The 19,713-nt window shown below is 43.7% G+C and overlaps 1 protein-coding gene across 1 annotated transcript in view; it reads left to right on the plus strand.

Moving 5' to 3' along the window:
- Positions 1-17,802, plus strand: part of Sulf1 (sulfatase 1) — a 165,647-nt gene extending 147,845 nt beyond the window's left edge. Inside the window, exons 19-21 of the mRNA XM_085835667.1 lie at positions 4,843-4,985; positions 5,079-5,202; positions 15,454-17,802. Of these exons, the coding sequence (XP_085691793.1) occupies positions 4,843-4,985; positions 5,079-5,202; positions 15,454-16,271 (1,085 nt within the window). The 3' untranslated portion in view covers positions 16,272-17,802. The remainder of the gene's footprint in view (positions 1-4,842; positions 4,986-5,078; positions 5,203-15,453) is intronic.
- The last annotated feature ends 1,911 nt before the right edge of the window (positions 17,803-19,713 follow it).

The raw sequence follows: 19,713 nt of genomic DNA on the forward strand, positions 1-19,713 counted from the left end.
GGTCCATCTTTTGCTTTAATTCTAATGCATGTATCTTCACACAAATAAAAACACAGTAAGGATCCATCTGGTAAACCCAGAGCCCACACCCTCCTTATCCTGGTCCCCTTTGGTGGAAGACCCTGGGGTCCACACAAGTACTCTGTTTTGTTTTGCACAGTACAGGGTAGGGACTAGTTGTGCCATTTTGAATAGAGTACATTTGCTTTCTCTTGTCTCTGCACAATGTCCCCTTGGCAGTGGGGACATGTGTATGCCCTCGCCTCTGATGGGGCACACATCCCAACTGAAGGTTTACCAGGAGCACAGATAAAACTCCAGCCTTGTGAGGGTCAGCTGAGGGAGCCAGGTAGCTTATCAAACTAGCCTGTGGCGCTCTCCCAGATCATTCAGACATGACAGGCCAGTCCTAGGCAGCCTGTGCCTCTCAGTCTTACTGCTTCAGAGTTGGGTCTGTGTTTACATGTGCGTTCACAATCACAGTGAGGCCAAGTGAGGCGTAGTCATAGCACAGAGCTTTTAATGTGGCTCCTGAAATGGAGTTTTGGAAATCAGTGAGACCTTCCAGATTTCGGAGAGGAGGGGGTCTGTCCTTATTGCACTTTAATTCTAGTGAGAAGGGAGAAAAGCAAGCAAGCAATGAACTATGGAAGATACTTACGCTTTGTGGCTATGGAATGAAAGAAACAGTTAAACTTTCCACGGGGACTCTTTAGAGATAAGGAAGGGGTGTGTGTGTGTGTGTGTGTGTGTGTGTGTGTGTGTGTGAGAGAGAGAGAGAGAGAGAGAGAGAGAGAGAGAGAGAGAGAGAGAGAGAGAGAGACCTCATCAAGCTTACATGTCAGTGATGTAAGACCCAGTAGGTTCAAGCTCAGAGAGGTTTGATGCTTCCCAGTGACAGTGCTGCAGGACCTTGAGGGACTCTCATAGCCAAACTGTAGCCCCTTTAAAAGATGACAATTAAGCTGGAACCTAAAGAGCTGTAGGAACATCATCCAAATGGAAGAGGTCAGCATCCCAGCAAAGTGAGGTTGTGAGCAGGGGTTGTGAGGTAGGGATGAAGTTGGTGGCGATGTCATGCAGAAGGAACCAATGTGATGCACCAGGGACTGGAAAGCCCCTTGAAGAACAAGGGAGGATGAATTATAGCTTGCCTGTGTTAGGAGGTCGGCTGCTACAGTTCCTGCCTCAGCCAATGCCCCAGGCACCGCCAAACCTCCTGTATGGTCTCCCACATCCTTTCCTCTTGTCTGCAAACCATCCTTCAGAGTCACAATGACCTCCTAATGTCGTCTTGTTTCCTCTTATGAAAGCAACACACTAGCATATCTAGGAAAGACCCACATGGTATGCTCTAGCCCTGTTCTGCCGTTTCTCCTTCTCAATTAAAAACTTTAAATTATATTTGTGTGTGTGTGTGTATGCGTGTGTGTCTGTGTCTATGTGTCTGCACGTTTCTGTTGCTTGCTCTATGTGTCTGTCTCTAGGAATGCACACAGGTGTATATGGAGCCAGAAGATGGTACTGGGTATGTGGAACTGCAGTTAGAGCATTTAAGTGGTACCCACTTTTTTTACATGGATGCTGGGATCTGAACTTCTGTCCTTTGGGTTTCATTACAAGTGTTTTAACTGCTAAAGATCTCTTCAACCTGTTTAAAATGTTTTTTATTATATGCCCACAAGTTACACAAATGAACACACTGCTAATATTTAATTATGTTGCTCATACTATTACACTAACTTGGCCTGTGTATTATAAAAAAAAACTTAATATAACTGATAACAGTAAAACCATCTTAAGAGTCCTTTTCATTTTAACCTTTGGAGGTCACAAACGTGTGGTTCCTTTTTATAGATCTCAGTCCCAGTGCGTGTAATGCCAGGCACCAAAGCATGCTTTTCTTCTGCTGTAAGAATGGAATGGCTACATGAAAGACTTGGTCAGATGTTGATTCAATGAGTTGCATCATTTGTATGCTGAGGCAATGATGATCTTCAATTTTTAATACCTTCATTATCTAAACAGTCATTTATTGAAATTACACTGTTAAATTTCTAACATCCTTGAGATTTATCAATTATTTGTGCAGAACCACCAGAAGTTATTATACTCATATAGTTTATGAAACAAGTTCAAAACCCATTTAAATTATTGATTTGGTAAATTTCTGCATAAGTTAAAAGCATTTGGTTGCCTGGATTTTAATATCTAGGTATGAACTAATGTTCTCATAGAAAGAATATAAATTATGAATGATGTACTGAGAGCACTTTCTATGGAAAAAAAATGAAACAAATGAAAATATTCTCCATTTCCCAGACAGTCTTTTGTAAAAGTGTTTCTGGACTGGAGGAAAGGGGAATATGCAGAACACAGACCACAGGGGATGTTTATCTGTATGCCATCATGGCTGACACGTGTCATTGTCCAGACTCTCCTGGCACTCAGGAGGATCTGAGGCAATCCTGGGCTCCATGCTCCAAGCCCATATGCTGGGCAGCAGCAAGAGTAGTGTGTACATTCACCAGCTAAAACAAGTAAGCCCTGTTGAGGGGCATCGGCACGGGGGAGGTTGCAGCTCTTAGTGGTGGGTTATGGAGCAGAATTCACCTTCCCTTCAGCTTTTAACTGCTCTAAAAAAAATCTAGTCTATTAACATATTTGAAAATGTAATCCCTTCTTCACTTTTGAAAGATCGATCGACCCTCTTTAGCTTGGGGGCCATATTTAGTGATTCTAACATGACCAAAGGCAGTAGTCTCAGAGCTAGCACCAGCTTCCAGCCAGACTCCCCTGCTGCCTGTTGTCAGCTGCATGATGCTGGTCCTTAGGTTTCCAATCTACACGTGGCTATGGGAACAATAATGTGTCTAACAGTCCTTTGAGAACTAAATGAGGTAAGATATACAAACATCTTACATCAGAAGTACATCCCATTTCCTGTGCATATCCTAAATGTTTTAAGAAATATTTGCTAAAGATTTTGCTGAAAGGACCCAAAGATAGCTGTCTCTTGTGAGACTATGCAGGGGCCTAGCAAACACAGGAGTGGATGCTCACAGTCAGCTATTGGATGTATCACAGGGCTCCCAATGGAGAAGCTAGAGAAAGTACCCAAGGAGCTAAAGGGATCTGCAACCCTATAGTTGGAACAACATGATGAACTAACCAGTACCCCGGAGCTCTTGTCTCTAGCTGCATATGTATCGAAAGATGGCCTAGTCGGCCATCACTGGAAAGAGAGGCCCATTGGACTTGCAAACTTTATATGCCCCAATATAGGGGAATGCCAGGGCCAAAAGAATGGGAATGGGAGGGTAGGGAAGTGGGGGGGCGGTATGGGGGACTTTTGGGATAGCATTGGAAATGTAATTGAGGAAAATATGTAATAAAAAAAAAAACAGTGAAAAAAAAAAAAGAAATATTTGCTAAAAAGTACATTATGAAGCCCCACCATTACCACCACACACACACACACACACACACACACACATACATTTTAACAAAAAGAGCAAATGGGTTGTTTTAAAATTTGATGTTTCTTAAATACTTTCTAAAAGCTAGCGAGGGAGCCTATATGCAAAAGATATTGACAGTCAAATCTCACTGCACATTAAAATACAGTAGAGAGGTCTTGGGGAAATTCAACCAGTAAAGTGTTTGCCATGTAAACATTAAGACCTGAATTCATCCCAGGACCCATATAAAATGCTAGGCTAGGTAAACAAGGTTGCAATGTCATTGCTGGGGAGATCGAAACAGGCAGCTCCACTGGGCTTGTAGCCAGCCAGTGTAGACTGCTTTAGGGAGTTCCAGACTAAAGAGAGATCCTGTTTCAAAAATCAAGGTAACTGTCACCCAAAGTTGCTCTCTGTACTCTAATGCATACACATGTGCACCTACACACACGAGCATAGACTCTCTTGTGTAGTGTGTAGAAGCAGCATCCGTCCATAACAAGCTGATGTCCATCAAGCTGAGGCAGGGTTAGAGTGTGAGCATCCAGATAGAGAGAGGAGTGCTGGGAGATCATCAAGTGGGAAGATTTGTCACCCTGACTCTAAGAAGTCCCTGAAACTGAGGGGACGTAACCAGCCATATGGCACACATAAAAAATAAATAAATAAATAAATAAATAAATAAATAAATAAATAAATAAACGGGCTATATAAGTTATGAGCTAGTCAGGAAACAAGCCCAAGCTATGGCTAGTCATTTATTAATAAATATTAAGTCTCAGAGTCATTATCTGAGAACTGAGGTGAGAATAGAAAAAGCTGTACACACATGCATACATACATGCATGCTCTTGTATACAAGAACAGTGCTGGAGAGGGTCATCTGTAATTACAAATGACATTTTCTTCAACTCCATCAAGCTGGGCTCCACCCTTATCTAAGACTGTCCCTCCATGTGTGGTTGTGACACTGGCTGTGTGGCTCTGAGACAAAGCAAAGGCACTAATTCTGTTGCTTTATGAAACAACTATGTTTTCCTCTTCCAGAAAGGATAAAAATAACCACAAATAGAATCTCTAGTACTCTTCTCCCGATACTCCAGGCACTTGCCCAGTTTTGGAGGACACTACCATCAAGAGTTAGGGAGGGTAACTTACTTAGTGGCCTAACACTTGACCTTGCTCTTCAGCCTCTATGACCCCTTGCATTCTCAGATTTCACAGCCAGCTTGTGTGACGGAAAGGATGTACTTGTCATTGACAGCCAATCTCAGCACTTAGAAGACAGAAACCATGAAGCTTGTAGAGAAATCTTGACATAGCCAGTTTATGAGGCCTTCTCATTCTTTCCTTTGTGCTGTTCTTCGCTCTTCTCCAACAGTGGGATCTTTCTGTGCATGCACAAGTTCTAACAACAATACCTACTGGTGTTTGCGTACAGTCAACGAGACGCACAATTTCCTGTTTTGTGAGTTTGCTACTGGCTTTCTGGAATATTTTGACATGAATACGGATCCTTATCAGGTAAGACAATATGTTTTCATTTGATGAGGGTGGTTGGGAACAAGATAACCAGACAGGTGCTGCAGTCCATTGTCCTGTCTTCTTTATCTACAGCTCACAAATACAGTACACACAGTAGAACGGAGCATCTTAAATCAGCTACACATACAGCTGATGGAGCTCCGAAGCTGCCAAGGGTATAAACAGTGCAACCCAAGACCCAAGAGCCTGGACATTGGTAAGAAAATACGTTACTTCCATTTAGAAAAGTCTTTGTATTATCACTATTTCTCCATTTGAAACATTTCCATTTATAAGTGTATAGTTTAGGGTACTTGAACTATATGTTTATGAGAAACTCTGTAAACAGATCCAAACATAATTTGATCTCTAAGTCTCTCCCTCTAGGTGCAGTCACAGGGAACTAAAATTACTGAGTAAGGGTTTCCTTTCATGTGTCTGTGTATTCTATCAGAAAGTCTTGGGTTTTGACAGAAGCTTCTATGAGAACGTTAGGTTGAGGCTTTGATGAGTCCTTGTCATTGCCCTGAACAGTCCTGAGGACAGCAGAAGCTCTTCTTACAGTTATGTGTTAGACACATGGTATCCTGCTTCTGCCTGCCATCATCTGTCCCCTCCACCTTCACCTGCATACCTGCCCAAGACAAGGGACATCTATCTTTTTTGCCACTATAGCCCATTTGAAAATAGAAAATATTTAGGAAGCTCATTAACTTGGAGTCTGAATTGGCTGTGGGTAGATGTTCTGACCCTATTCTGCTATGTGTGCCTGAATCTTTCTCCTTGGGCTTATATAGATGTGGTTCTTTGAACTATTTGTTCAACCTGTGCCTTGCTAAGGAAAAAAGTTGTCGTCTGTACATTTCTATAGAAGTGTAAATGTCAGCAATTCACAGAAAAGGAGAAAGAAAAAGAACTGGAGATGGCTCTGACATTCCTACAGGATGATAAGCCGAAGTCACTGGCATTGAAAAGCAGTTTCCAGGAGCCCCATACCTTTTGTGACACTTCTTACTGTGCATAGTGTGGCCAATCTCTCAGATGCTAAGACTATAGGTATAAGTCACAATGCCTGACACAGATGCAAGAACCCTGCCCCTGCCCCCACTCTGGTCTTAATTATGTGCACAGGTCTGTGTCTGTATCTGAGTTTGTGCACATGAGTGCTGTGCTAAAAGAGGCCCAGATAGAGTGTCATCATCTCCTAGAGCTGGAGTTACAGGCAACTGCAAGCCACCAGATATGACACAAGAAAGCAAACTCCTGTCCCCTGGAGGAGCACTTAACCAACCAGGATACACTCTTAACCAATGAACCGCTTTTCCCCATCCAGATGGAAAAACACAACATTTAGTACATTCAAGTCTCAACCTGTGCTCTGCGGGTCCTGTGTAGAGCCAGCATCCCCAGCAATCAAACCAACAGCCCTTTTGTTATGGAAAAAAGAGTTTGTTTTCATTCACAGTTCCAAGGGGGTAAGAGCCCATCATTATAGGGGAACATGATAGCAAATGGTAGGCAAGCTGGTTGGAGCAGGAAACTCAACCGCAAGCAAATGACAGAAAACAGAAAGTGAGGTGAGACTGTAAATGCTCGGAGCCTATCCCCAGTGACATCCCAAGGGTTCAATACCTCCCCAGATTGCCTATCCAAGTGGGGACCGAGTGTTGAAGCGTAGAATTCATGGGGGATCATAGCCTTGAAGGGAGAAGTGAGGTTCTTCTCCCAAAAAGATCAACCTACTTGCTGGTCATTCCCACCTCTGTAGGATCCCATATTAAGCAGTGGGTATCCTTCAAGAGAGGCCCATGAGAATCTTACCTCGATTCCCCATTAACACCTAGGGAAATTAGTCAGGCAAGAAGCATGCCTGCAAAGTGGTATTTTTGGCTGCTTACTCTGTTCAGCTTAAAGCTTTGGAAATATCCTGCTTTTATACTGACCTTTCTCAGAAATCAAAGAAAGAAAACCAGAGATGAAGGGGGTGGGAGAATACCACCTTGTGTAGACCTGGGATCTACTGCAAACTAGTAGAGGCCCTAGAAATATTACACAACGCTCTCAGTCCCCAAAAGAATATGGCTCCTTACCTCATCGGAGATGACTTAACAACTTCACTGTGACACTCTGACAGGAACCTCAATGGGCAAGTGGCAGGCCAGGTCAGGCCACCTTATTGCTGTGCTGTGCACTTTAAAGACTTACTCAGAATTACATGAACTTCTGGAATCTCTCTCTCTCTCTCTCTCTCTCTCTGCTTTCTCATTGTAATCCATTTTTTTTCTTTTTCCATGTTTTGTTTTTTACCTTAAACCTTTTTATTCTCAGAACTCAATCCTTCTGAGACTAATAAATAAGACCATCTCCGATGGATTTCAATGCTGCCTGTATTTAACACAGTCTGTTTCTTTCTAGGATTTAGATGTATTCGTGGAAACTGCATAGTGAAAGTTCTATGAGTTCTAAAGCTAACTAATTCCTCTTGTATTTTCCTATGTCAGGAGCTAAAGAAGGAGGAAACTATGACCCGCACAGGTATTCACACGTTTTTTAAATTTTCAGCAGCTTCTTTCCCATAATTGCATGATCCATCATTTCAACTAGTTTCTGTTTCTTACCATCTTGCACAGAGCATAGGTCGTGGTGCATGTGTGTTCTAACAGTGCCCTCCTTCCCACCGAGTCCCTGCTCCTGGCCCTTCATTCTGCTGTCAATCAACGCATCGACCCCCACGAGATGCCTCTGAGCATGGACTCTCTCCTGCGCATGCGCATGCCTGTTTGCTTGCCGCTTTAAAGCAAGGAATGCATGACCAGAAAGGGGGAGTGGCCTCTGGGGCAGCAGGGATTTTGCTTCATTTTGTTTACAAAGTTGGGCAGAGAGGCTGCATGGGACTAAGTGGGGTTTTTTTTTTTACATCTAAGAATATTATTTCCATCTAAGAAAAATAATACTTTTAAAGAGGACTAAGGAAAATTTTGATAGCACGCACTATGAGGCCTAAGTCAGAGGGAACAAAGAATTTCCATGTGAACAGTCATTAGTCAGTTTTGGTGGCAAAAGCAATTTTCATAAGGAGGGCTCACAAGGGTGAGAGGGACAGAGAGAAGGTGCCAGGGTGTTCCGGGTCAGACCGGAAGTTCCCAGAATACACCGGAACAGAGTGAACACATGAAACTTCATACATAGCCCTCATCATGATAGCCTTACCCCTTAAGAGCCCTCATCCTTCTCTCCCACATGAAGAAGGTCATACACCTGGAAGCTTGTCCACTGATTGCCCACTGCTGTTTTCCTACCCTGAGCTTCAGCTTCAGAGAATTTATCTGAAATGTGTCAGTTTGAAGGTGGGGGTGGGGGTGGGGGTGCTGTCCTCACTGTCGGTGCCAAAGGGACATTGATGCTTTGGTGTGTTAGACTCCAGTCAACGAGCTCACTTAAGCTGCCACTTCCTATCAAAACAGTGTGAATTGTTTGGCACTATCCACACTGATACCTTCTCAGAGAAGCAAAAGAAGGAAAAGAACATGGCATGGTATAGGGGCAGATGGAGGATGGAGGAATGACAGGAAAATGGCCCCAGTATCCTGGCTTTGTTTTCTGTCTCTCTGCCACCTTGCCTGATGCCATTTAGCATCTCTGAAGCAATGAGCTGCTTCTAAAGCATGTGACCCGCTGGCCCGGGAGGTTGGTGGAGGAGGTGAGAGGTATGATCAGGGTGCCTTGTGATGCCAACAATCCTGTGTCAAAGGCATAAACTCTGACTGTGATGCCATGTGAAGAAGGATCACAGTTCTGGCTGGCATTTCTGTTTCCCTTTGTACATGAACATCACTTGTGCTGCCGTGCTGTGATGTCCAAGAAGAGGTCTTGGCAACGTGGCTAAGAGCCCAGTGTGTCCGGGGCTTCTGAGCAGCCCATGGCAGCTCTATAGTGCAGGTCGGCTGCCTGGTCCTGTTCACTGAATCCTCTAGGCCACGAGCCTCCGTCCACACTGGGTTTTTGATGCCTCTTCCCCCAGAGCAATAGCTATTGGTGAAGATGGTTGTTGGTGGCATAGTTGTTCATCTCCATGGTAATGCCAGGCTGCCAAAGTTCTAATTCCAGTCTTGCTGTGTTCGTGCTTGCTGTGTAACAAGGTTCAGGGAGTGACAGCATTTGTTAGTAAACAGAATACAGGATGCAAAGCAACTTGCAAAAATGAAGCAGTCTCTGAGAGGGAACAGTGTGTGGCCTTCAATCTTAAACATAAACCAATATATTTTACAAATGTCATTCAGATTGTGACTCGGCTTGAAACCAAGGTGTATTTTGGAAATCCTCTTCACAGTTTCATGGCCTTCTTGTTTCCAGGGTGAGGTGAGACTTATCTGTAACTTGAAATCCTTTCCATTTATTCTAGAGATTTGCTTTTCATAACAAAGCCAGCCACGTGTTTGCTCTCCAAATAAATAGCCCAATAGAAAAGTCTGGTTTTGGGCGCTGAGAAGTGTCAGAGGCCAGGCCTGGATGATTAGCAGCCCTAGCCCAAGCTCACCTTGAACTCATCAATTAGTGATCCCAGAAGACAACCTTGCATTTCTCATCAGTCTTCCTATTTCTTCCTCTAAGTGCTAAGATTATGGGCACACTCTACCACACCGTGTTTATATGATGCTGGAGACTGAACCTGGGGCTCCTGTATCTGCTAGGCCAGAACCCCATCAACCAGGATACATCACTGCCCTAATATCTAGTAACTATGTTCTGTCTTCATATAATTTGGCATTTATAGAAAGCCTATTGGGATAGCTCCAAGACATTTCACCCTGTTTGCGTCTTACCTCTCATTGCCTCTTTCTCATACAACACAGCTTCTTCTTCAGTTCTGAGTCATTTGCAGTCATCGTATCCCTTTGTGTAGAAGTGTTTTACTCTGTGCTTCCCAAGAAAATTCTTGCACTGACTGTTTCACACTACCTAAAATCAGGCCATCAATATCAGCCAGTGCCGTTATCTAACCCACATTCATAGGCCACATGTTGCCAAATGTTCCAATAACGTCATGTTTATAGTGTTTGTTTCTGGTCCAGGATTCAATCCAGAATCATATAAATTGTCACCTTTCTTGGGTGTCATCTCTACTGGAACAGTTTCTTAACTTTCCACTGTTGGTCATGACATTATGAAGCCAGTTGCCTCTCGACTTGATGATCGTCCTGAGTTCTCACAACAAGACAGGAGCTGTCTATTTGGAACAGGTCTATTATAAAAACAGTGCTGTCAGCCGAGCATGGTGGTACACGCCTTTAATCCCAGCACTTGGGAGGCAGAGGCAGGCGGATTTCTGAGTTCGAGGCCAGCCTGGTCTACAAAATGAGCTCCAGGACAGCCAGGGCTACACAGAGAAACCATGTCTCAAAAAACCAAAACCAAACCAAAACAAACAAACAAAAAAAACCCAGTGCTGTCTGTGCTTTGGGATACCGTCTCTGGATCCTTGCATTGTAGCTAATGTGTTGTTTGCTAGGCTAGCCCACTATACAGTTCCTAGTCTGCTCAATAATGCAGTCAGCCAACCAGGTGTGGCTGGCAGTTGTGATATTTTGCTGATCACTCATTGTGCTTGTTTGATCTGGTGTTGGAGTGAGGACTTTCTTGCTCAGCTCCACTCCAGCCTTCAGTTCCTCATTATTAATGTGATGGCTGCAGATGGATGTTTTCCCAGCTCCACCATTTCTCTTGTGTTTCTGAAGTCATGTTCTACCATGAAGAGCTGGCTGCCCTCCTCACCTATGCAGCCATTTGTATGGGGATAGAGCAAAGCTTTTCCTTTTTCCTCTATCACTATTGTTATGGCCAAAATAGCCCTGAATTGGTCACTAGTGCCCCTTTAAGATTTCTATGATGTGATTCTTGGAAGTTCCCCATTGTTCTTGAATATCCCATTGCTTGATGCCCTGAAATATGTCCAGTGTCATCTTATATTTTTGCCACCCAACATGCAGAAGCAGCCAATTCTGGGTACCAGTGTTTTGTTTTGTTTTGTTTTGTTTTGTTTTGTTTTGTTTTGTTTTGTTTTGTTTTTTGAGAGATCTGGAAAGCGGACAGAAGATCTGAACTTGAAACGTACATAATAGCTACAAAGCTGTCTATGTATCAGGTCCATCCTTTTCCGATGTGAAAATGTCTCCGGAGTGGACTAATTCTTCCAGTGTGATTTCACTTTGTCCTTGATCCTAACAAGGTGCTTTTAGTGTATCACATTGGGAGAGAGATAAACTCTGAAACCAAGTTATGTGGAGCATCTTCGTGCTAAGGAAGTAACCATCTTTGCTAGTGCTGTTGCCATTGTGAGAACTGAAGTTGCCAAACTACATCTATAGGATGCTCAGATAATTTTTCTCTGTAGATATTAATAAGTTACATTATACTAATAGATCTGCTTAAAAATAAGATAATGTGGAAATTTTTATTTAAACTTATCCTCGTCTGGTTTACAAAACAAGGAGACTCAGACTATGGTTTATTTATTTGGCTTTGGCAACTACTGGAGTTTACCCCTAATCTATTTTTCTAACTGCTGGACTGGCTACTTCTACAGCTGTTTACCCCAAATCCTTGCTGTTTGAATCCTCCTGGGTTATTTTTGTGCCAGCAGTCTGGTGTCCTGGGAGGACATTTCACTGGGCACACGTTGCTGGTTCACATCTTCTCCTCCCCTGAGCCCCTTCTCTCTCTCCTCCCTTTTTCCTTCCTCGCCATCCCTACCTGAGACCCCCAGCCAGGTAACTGACTACCTCTAATCCCTCCAGTAATTGGCTGTACCCATTTTTATTTAGCCAATAGTTTTTAAATTCAGGATCAAGGTTTGCACAAAAAAAAAAAAAAAAAAAAAAAAAAAAGCTGGCATACATGGAAATTCGCTTGTCTTGGGACAACTAGATCTTGGGATACAGAATTTAACAATTCAATACATGGCAACAGACCAAACCCCATCAAGAAACCCTTTTATTCCCAGACTAAATTCTTTTGGGTCACTTTGCATGGTTTTCTAGTAGAACATGGAATTCTTTTCACTAGTAATTATAAGGGACTTACATTTACGAGCAGTATCTGCCTATAGTCTTCCTACTGCTGGTGCCAGTACGACTCTTCAAATAGAGTTTTGTAGCAGTTTGCTGCACATCTCCAAACAACATGCAATTACTCACTTAAGTTTCTAGAGACAAGAGGTCTAAAATGACTCTTCCTGGCCTCAGATTAGGGTATCTATAGATTTGCATTCATTCAGGGCTTCAGAGACCTTTGTGGTTTAAGTGACATCTATTCCTTGTTTGCTGTCTCGTCTTTGAAGCCAGCAGCATAAGTGTCTATTCTTCCTCTCTCTCCCTCCATCTCTCTCCTGTACATTCCAGGGTCATATCTCCTGCTCTAGCTACCCTGCCTCTCCACCTCCATCTCCTTCCCAAAGGACCCCATTGATTATCCTGGCTTCACCTGAACATTGCGCTATTGAGACACATGACTTGACCACACTTGCAAGATCCCTTTTGCCTCCTAAAGCGATGCCCACAGCTTCTGCAGATTTCGATGTGGACATCTCTGAGGGTGAAGGGAGCCAGTGTTCTGCCTTACTCTATTCTGTTAAACTTTCTTCACACATATTTCCTCTTCCTTTCTGTTTCCTAGAACAGTCTGGAGAGCATCGGGACTGTAGGTGGGCAGCATCTTCCCGAGAAACCATATGGACCAGATGCTCCCTTACCAAGTGGTTTTTAATAACTTTTTTGGTGGAAAGGGCTCTGTTTCAGTTTTCTATCCCTGCCAGATCACCTTCAGCAAGTTGCTTCCTGAGCAGTTATTAAGCATTTGCATCTGGAAGGCAGATGAAGAGAAGACTCGGTGACCTGAGGAATTAATTGCACAGTTGCCCCAACATCTTCCCTGCTCGCTCTTCTTTATATAGCTTGAAAGCCACCCAGTGAGGACCCTCTGTTCGCCTCCCGTGCTTGAGGTGACAGTGTATAAGGAGTTCTTCAGGTCTTTCTTCTTTCATTGCCTCACACAGCAGAAGCACTAACTTCTCAAGCCAGTTCCCTGTGGAATGAAGACTCTGAGTATGCTATGCACCAGGCTGTGTCTACTTGATACAAGGTATCCATTGAAACTGTGAACTAGCAGCTGAATGGTGTGGTGCAAGCCTTTAATCCCAGCTCTCCAGAAGCAGAGGCAGGCGAATCTCTTTGAGTTTGGAGGTCAGCCTGGTCTGCAGAGAACCAGTTTTAGGACAGCCAGCGTGACACAGAGAAATCCTGTCTTGAAATACAGGGTTTTCTTCCCTTTTTGAAAAATAAAAGAAGAAATGAAGGAGGGAGGGAGAGAGGGAGGAAAGGAGGGAGACTGCCCTAAGAAGCAGAAAGTTTTCCCTGGCTATGAGATTATATATACAGTGCTTTCTGTCTCAAACCTTTGATTTTTCGAACATTCCATGTACGTGTAGGACTAGAAGCTCATTCTCAAGATTTCTGTCCAGATCCGTGAGACACCTTGATCTCTTGCAGTCCATCTGCCAGCTGTGCACAGAACCTTCTTGCACTGGGAACATCTTCCCTGTGACCATCCGCACTCTTTACCTCCCTGGTTGTCCTTCAGAACAGCCTTTGTCATCTCTACATAACTGGAAAGGTCTAAGAATACAACAGACTTGGACCACCTCCACGTTAATGCAACCCCTGCCCTGTCCACTCCTGTCATGCACATAGCTCGTCCTCCAGGTCTCTTAGCGGCTCCAATGATGCTCCAGTAAACACCCTTGCTTATTCGGACTTCTGTGCTGTCTTCTTCATGAAGATAAGGGTTTCATTCCTTTAAAAAGTTGCCCTTGTTTTCCCGTGGTTTCAAACTGTTTTTCTACAGCCTTGGGACCTGAAGGAGAGCTTGGCTGGCTGTGGGATTCTTGCTACCAACTTGATTTTCTTACTGCAGATGCTTTCACGCCCTCAATGCCTGGTCACCCAGCATGGCCGCTCTATGGGTTCTCTCAGTTCATGATCTATTTGGAGGGGAGGGGAGGGGACATTTTCACCGGAATACTTTTTTAAAGTTCTTGTTTTGTATTTTCTTTTACAGTGATTTTATGTAGAAGTAGTTTGCTTTTATCTCACTAATTTGGAGAGTTTACAAGATTTCTGGGTTGGGGGAGGAGTGTCTTTCCTGTTAGTTATAACTCAATATAGTATAATCTTACCAATGGATTACTAAGGGCTAGGGTTTGGGGGAAGTCATGGGCCCTCCCATCGACTTGAAATGTCTTCCCTTTTACTTCCCTCTTCCTCTCCCACTCATGTCCTTCTCCTTTTCTTGTCTCCTTTCTCCCTGGAGCATCACTCCAACACCTGCCAGCTTGAATCCCTCCCAGTGCCCGCCTGCACTGTCAAGGTCATGACTCACTGGGACTCAGGCACAGCGCGGCATTTCCTCCCAGCCCACTTTAAATCAACTTTAGCTTTGTCTCCACTTCTCTTCCCTACATTTTCACCAAGGCTGGTACCAAAGTGGGGTTCACAACTTTGCCAGGGTCTCGAATCTGGTCTTTTTTCCAGCTTACAGGTGACCCGAAGATCACAGACATCTCTATTATGGTTTCATCTAAGGTGTGGCTTTTGTATAGTATCAATTTGCTGCCTAGCTTTATGAAGAATTCATCTCACTAATCTAGGGTCCCCTTTTCTAAATTTCATCTGAGCCCAGTGTTGTACTGTCAGAAAGAAAGCTGGTGTGCTCTGTGCACATGTAAAACCTGTTCACACAGTGGCTTCCAGGAGCATGCATCCATGCAGGACCATGCATATGAAGAAACATCCCTGAGCCGCTCACTTGCAGCGCTTAAGATTTGTTTTTGTACTGAGTACCAAGAAATACAAAATAAAGATACTCCACTGAGAATTTGCCTATTATATTAAAATATCGTGCAGTCTATCTGTTACCTGGAACCTGATTTGTATAAATGTCGTTGTCCTGTGACTGACTGTTCTCACACTGAGGAGCTGAGCGAGCCCAATGAGCACGCTTTCCCTGCACGAGGCAGAAGCTGTCCCTGCACAAGGCAGAACAGTGCCACTCCTATTACCACATCACACTATGCTCTGTGTTGTCAAAGGTGGTGCTGAGTTTCTCATTCTCCTGCCTCAATCCACTGAGTGTGTAGTAGGTGTGTAGCTGGCTTTACATGCTCTAGGCATGAAACCCAGGCTTTTGTGCATGCTGTGCAACACTTCACCAACTGACCCCAGTCTCCCCTTTCTCTGATTTTCATTGTCCTTCTGTCACCTTTGTATATAAAGATCGCTCAACATTCAAATTCTAGGAGAGAATACTTTCCATTATTACATTTCAAATCAATTTATAGAATATTTACATGGCTCATCCGGTTGAGTCAAAAATGTTTTGTTGCACTAACGAGGTCTCTTGGTTTCTCTTCTCACAGAGGACAATTATGGGATGGATGGGAAGGTTAGTCAGTCCAATGTTACTTCAGACACCAACTGGCAAGGCCTGGAGGAGTTATCTGGTGCAAGCGACATCGATGAGTACAGATCTAACCCTAGACTGAGTCTGGAGGACTGGACTAACTACCTGAGGGCTGTCTACAGAGCCTTTGCACTGCTGAACAGTCACCCTGATCCAAACAAAGCAAATGGGACTCCAACCACACAAAGTGGTGACTTCCTGGTCACCTCTGCTGAGCCCTTGGTGCCGGCAGAGATGGCTTCTGCAGAATCAGGTGAAGACCCAAGTCATGTGGTTGGGGAAACACCTCCTTTGACCTTGCCAGTCAACCTCCAAACCCTGCATCTGAACAGACCAACGTTAAGTCCAGAGAGAAAACTTGAATGGGATAATGACATTCCAGAAGTGAATCATTTGAATTCTGAACACTGGAGAAAAACTGAGAAGCAGATAGGATGGGAGGAGCTGCATCATCCTGAAGGTGACGTCGTCAGTGGCAATGGTATGACAGAGCTGCTGCCCCAGTCTCATCTTGGGCAGCAGCTCACCAGTCAGCACCAACAAAAATGTTCCCAGGATGTGGAGACAGAGAAGGATGCTTTTGAAGATCAATTGCATCCTCTTGTCCACTCTGACAGAACTACGGTTCATCGGGAGTTCGATGTGTCCCGTGTGGAGCAGCCTCTTCACTCCAGCCACACGGAGAGAATGTTGGCCAAGATGGGGCAGAGTGATACAAAGGAGTGGCTACCAAATCTCGAAGGCAGTGCCTCCGCTCCAGTCATCTCTGCTTAGATTAGATGTTGCCTAACATAATATTTCTTTCCATGTTTTGATTAGTAAACTAGTGGTGGCAATCATGACTGCCAACATTCTGAGCCCCCACCCCCACCCCCCTCCCTGGGCACACTTGCACAGCAGACACTCGTGCACGTGTGTGGGCAATGCTCACACAGACTCATTGTAACTTGCTCTTTTACCAAGAAGGGAGAGGTGGGGGCACATTTTCTGTTTTGATGCTTTGTTTTTGGTACTAAAACAGTATTATCTTTTGAATATAGTAGGGACATGAGTCTATAAAGTCTATCCAGTCAAAATGGCTAGAATTGTGCCTTTGTAAGTTTTACAAGTGTGACGCCCCTGGTGAGTCTGTCAGCATATCTTCCCTGCCTGCATAGTGAAGTTTGAATTTGTTTCTAACCACTGGAATTTTTCAACATCATCGTCTTTGGTTCAATGATTTTGCACTTTGAGTTTGGAATACTGTGTCTGCTTGGTTGGTAGTGTTATTATTTTTCTTTTAAACAGGCTTATCAGAGTCACATGCTTTGTCCTAGGAAGGACAAAGGAATAGACCCCCCCCCCCCGGCAAGGACACACAGTATGGATCACATATTGTTTAGCATACGCTTTTCCCAGGAACCATTGCATGTATTTTACCTCGACGTGCTAAACTTGATTAGCAGAAAGGCATGGCTCACAATGTTGGTGGTAAGAAATAAATCCTGAGGGAATAAGCAATAAATAAAGCAAGAATGGCCTGCTCTCTCTGTGCTTGCTAGATAGACGCTCATACTGCTGACGCTCAGGTGTCCTCTTGAACGAAGGAACAGGACAAAGGCTGTTTGCCTTCAGTCTTTCTCGGTTTTATCAGTGAGCGTAAGCATTGGAAACATATGTGTAGTTTTATTATTCTATAAGACAATTTTGATAAACTAAAATCACAAATGCTGGAAAGTTTAAGTGCACCAAAACAGAGGCTAACTTCACAAACATTGTGTTACGTTAATATTTTTAAAACTTTCGCCAAGCTCTGGTTTTCTAAGACATAGTTCAAAACTGCTTTTGAAAATCTGTATTCTTGAGCTCACCCTGTTTCTGTTGGACTTTTAGAGACCAGTCGAAGGATTACCTCGTTGAGACTTTTCAGTGTCTCCTTCAACTTCACAAGGTCTTGCTGTTGTTGTTTAGCTCGATGGTGGTTTTGTTTTTCCTTCTAGATAATTCAAACATGTAGATGAGTTATATTTTTCTTTAAGTGTTTCAAGTAAACACTTTTCAAGAAAACTTAATGTGGTGTAGTTGAGTCCTTGCTGATTTTAAGTCTTTTACCATAGAGTCTGTTAAACCTAACCAGCCATTTCTCAGATGCGGATGCCATCTGCTGAGTGACACAGTGAGCATATTTATGGTCCTGACTGATGTGCTGTGTGAAGAGATTAAGATATTAGGAGGCATACTATGCCCTTTTTTTTTAAATCCTATGTAATACTCTGTGATACTTTTTATAAAACAATTCTGGCTTCAGGAAAGTCTAGAAGCAACATTTCTGGAAATAAAAGGTGTTGAAACTTGTTACTCGTTTCAGAGAAATGAACTTCAGCCAGCTTGTGGGGGTCACACGTTACTTCCAAGTTAGCTATAGACTAATTCTCACCTTACATGACTAAGTGGTAAGCATTCTTGTCAAACTGCCCCCACAATCCATGTGTTGTGGACCACTCCCTGCTAGTATCTTTCTGACTTTGTCTCATTGCTGCAGCCCCAGAGGACGAGACAGAGCATCTCTGTATACAACCCGAGAAAGCCGCAAAGGCCCAAAGTTCCATCTACAGCATAGTGAAAAAATCGAAAGTCTATGCCCATGAACAGCGCCTTAGAGTTAAGAGGGAACTAGGAGCTTTGAGGCAAGCCTAACCAAGACCTCACATATTTGTTATGACAAATCCCAAATCCTTTTGTGAAAAATCTCTTGAAATGACCTTCAGATAAGAAATTAAGAGTGTGTGAAAGGTCTAGATTAGAGGTTAAAAGAAAGAAAGGGGGGAAATAGCAAACTATTCAAAGACTTGCCCATTTTGGTCCTTGAGGAATCAACACAAAGCCTCATCAACAGCAAACAAGTTTTGAGGGCATTGTGTTCATGCATCTTTGGTTCATGCTTCTTTTTTTTTTTTTTTTTTTTGGTTTTTCGAGACAGGGTTTCTCTGTGTAGCCCTGGCTGTCCTGGAACTCACTTTGTAGACCAGGCTGGCCTCGAACTCGGAAATCCGCCTGCCTCTGCCTCCCAAGTGCTGGGATTAAAGGCGTGCGCCACCACGCCCGGCTCATGCTTCTTTTTTAAACAGTGAAAGTAATTTGTGTATATGAAAGGGAGTCTGTGTGGCTCCACGAGTGATGAATGCCCTGGCCAGATCTCTCTTTGCCTCCACCTTTCCTCTGTGACCTTCTAGGCTTCAGTGCTCCTCGCTCTATCTTTCCATCAACATCTTTTTAAAACTTTCCACGTATGACAGAGATGCTGCAGTGTCTTCTTTCTGTCCTGTAAAACATTCCCAGGTCACTTGTTGATTCTGCTTCAGTATAATTCAGTCAATAGTTATGCAGTCTACCCCATGCAAAAAGGGCGTATGTCTGCAGAGCTCTGTTTCAAAGCTGTTTCAAGAGATGGAGGGATCCTTAGAGACTGCCTGTCCAGGGATATCTTTTGGTCTGTGAAGAAGATGACTTCACAAAGAACTGAGCCAGCTTCCATGGTCCCTGATTGCCATGGACTTACAAGATGAAGAGAACCAGCTGTTCCATGCTTCTTCCGTTTAAACCGACACGTATGCATCATACAAGCATTCTGGGACACACAGGGAAGACAGGGAGAGTAGTAGGGTCCCATTAGATAAAGCACTTTTTGGCAAGAAAAAGAGTGGTTATGACATTAAGGAAGACATTGGGTGTGGCTCGGGTGTCAGAGTGCGTGACGCACATACACAGACTTTAGGATGGGCTGCCCAAGTGATGTGACAACAAGAACCCACAATCCAAGCACTCGGAGGTAGGGGCAGGAAGAGCAGACATTCAAGGTCTTCCTCAACTTTATAGTGAGACTGAAGGATCCTGCTTGGGAAACAAGCAAGAAAGCCACCCTAAATTCATTTTGAACTCTAATGTTTATCATTATGTGAGCTTAGGAAAGCTCTCTAAGACAATTGTTTACAGAAGCAAACAAAGGCTTTGGATTAACAAGGGCAAGGGCTCAGTGGAAGTGCTTTCTTGTCCCAGATTGTCCAGTGGAGGTATCAGGACTCTCCACTGAGCATCTGTGGCCTTCGAAGACCCCTCCCTGCTAGATTCTCCTGCCAGCTGTCAACACAATTGAGCAGATTTTGGCATCTGCATAAAAAATTCACCACCAATCTCCAACTATACCTGAGGCCATCTTGGTCTTCTCAAAAACAGGGTA

This window comes from Mus caroli, unplaced genomic scaffold (genome assembly GCF_978045245.1).
Source record: "Mus caroli unplaced genomic scaffold, Mus_caroli_1 scaffold_1, whole genome shotgun sequence".
NCBI classification, from domain to species: Eukaryota; Metazoa; Chordata; class Mammalia; order Rodentia; family Muridae; genus Mus; species Mus caroli.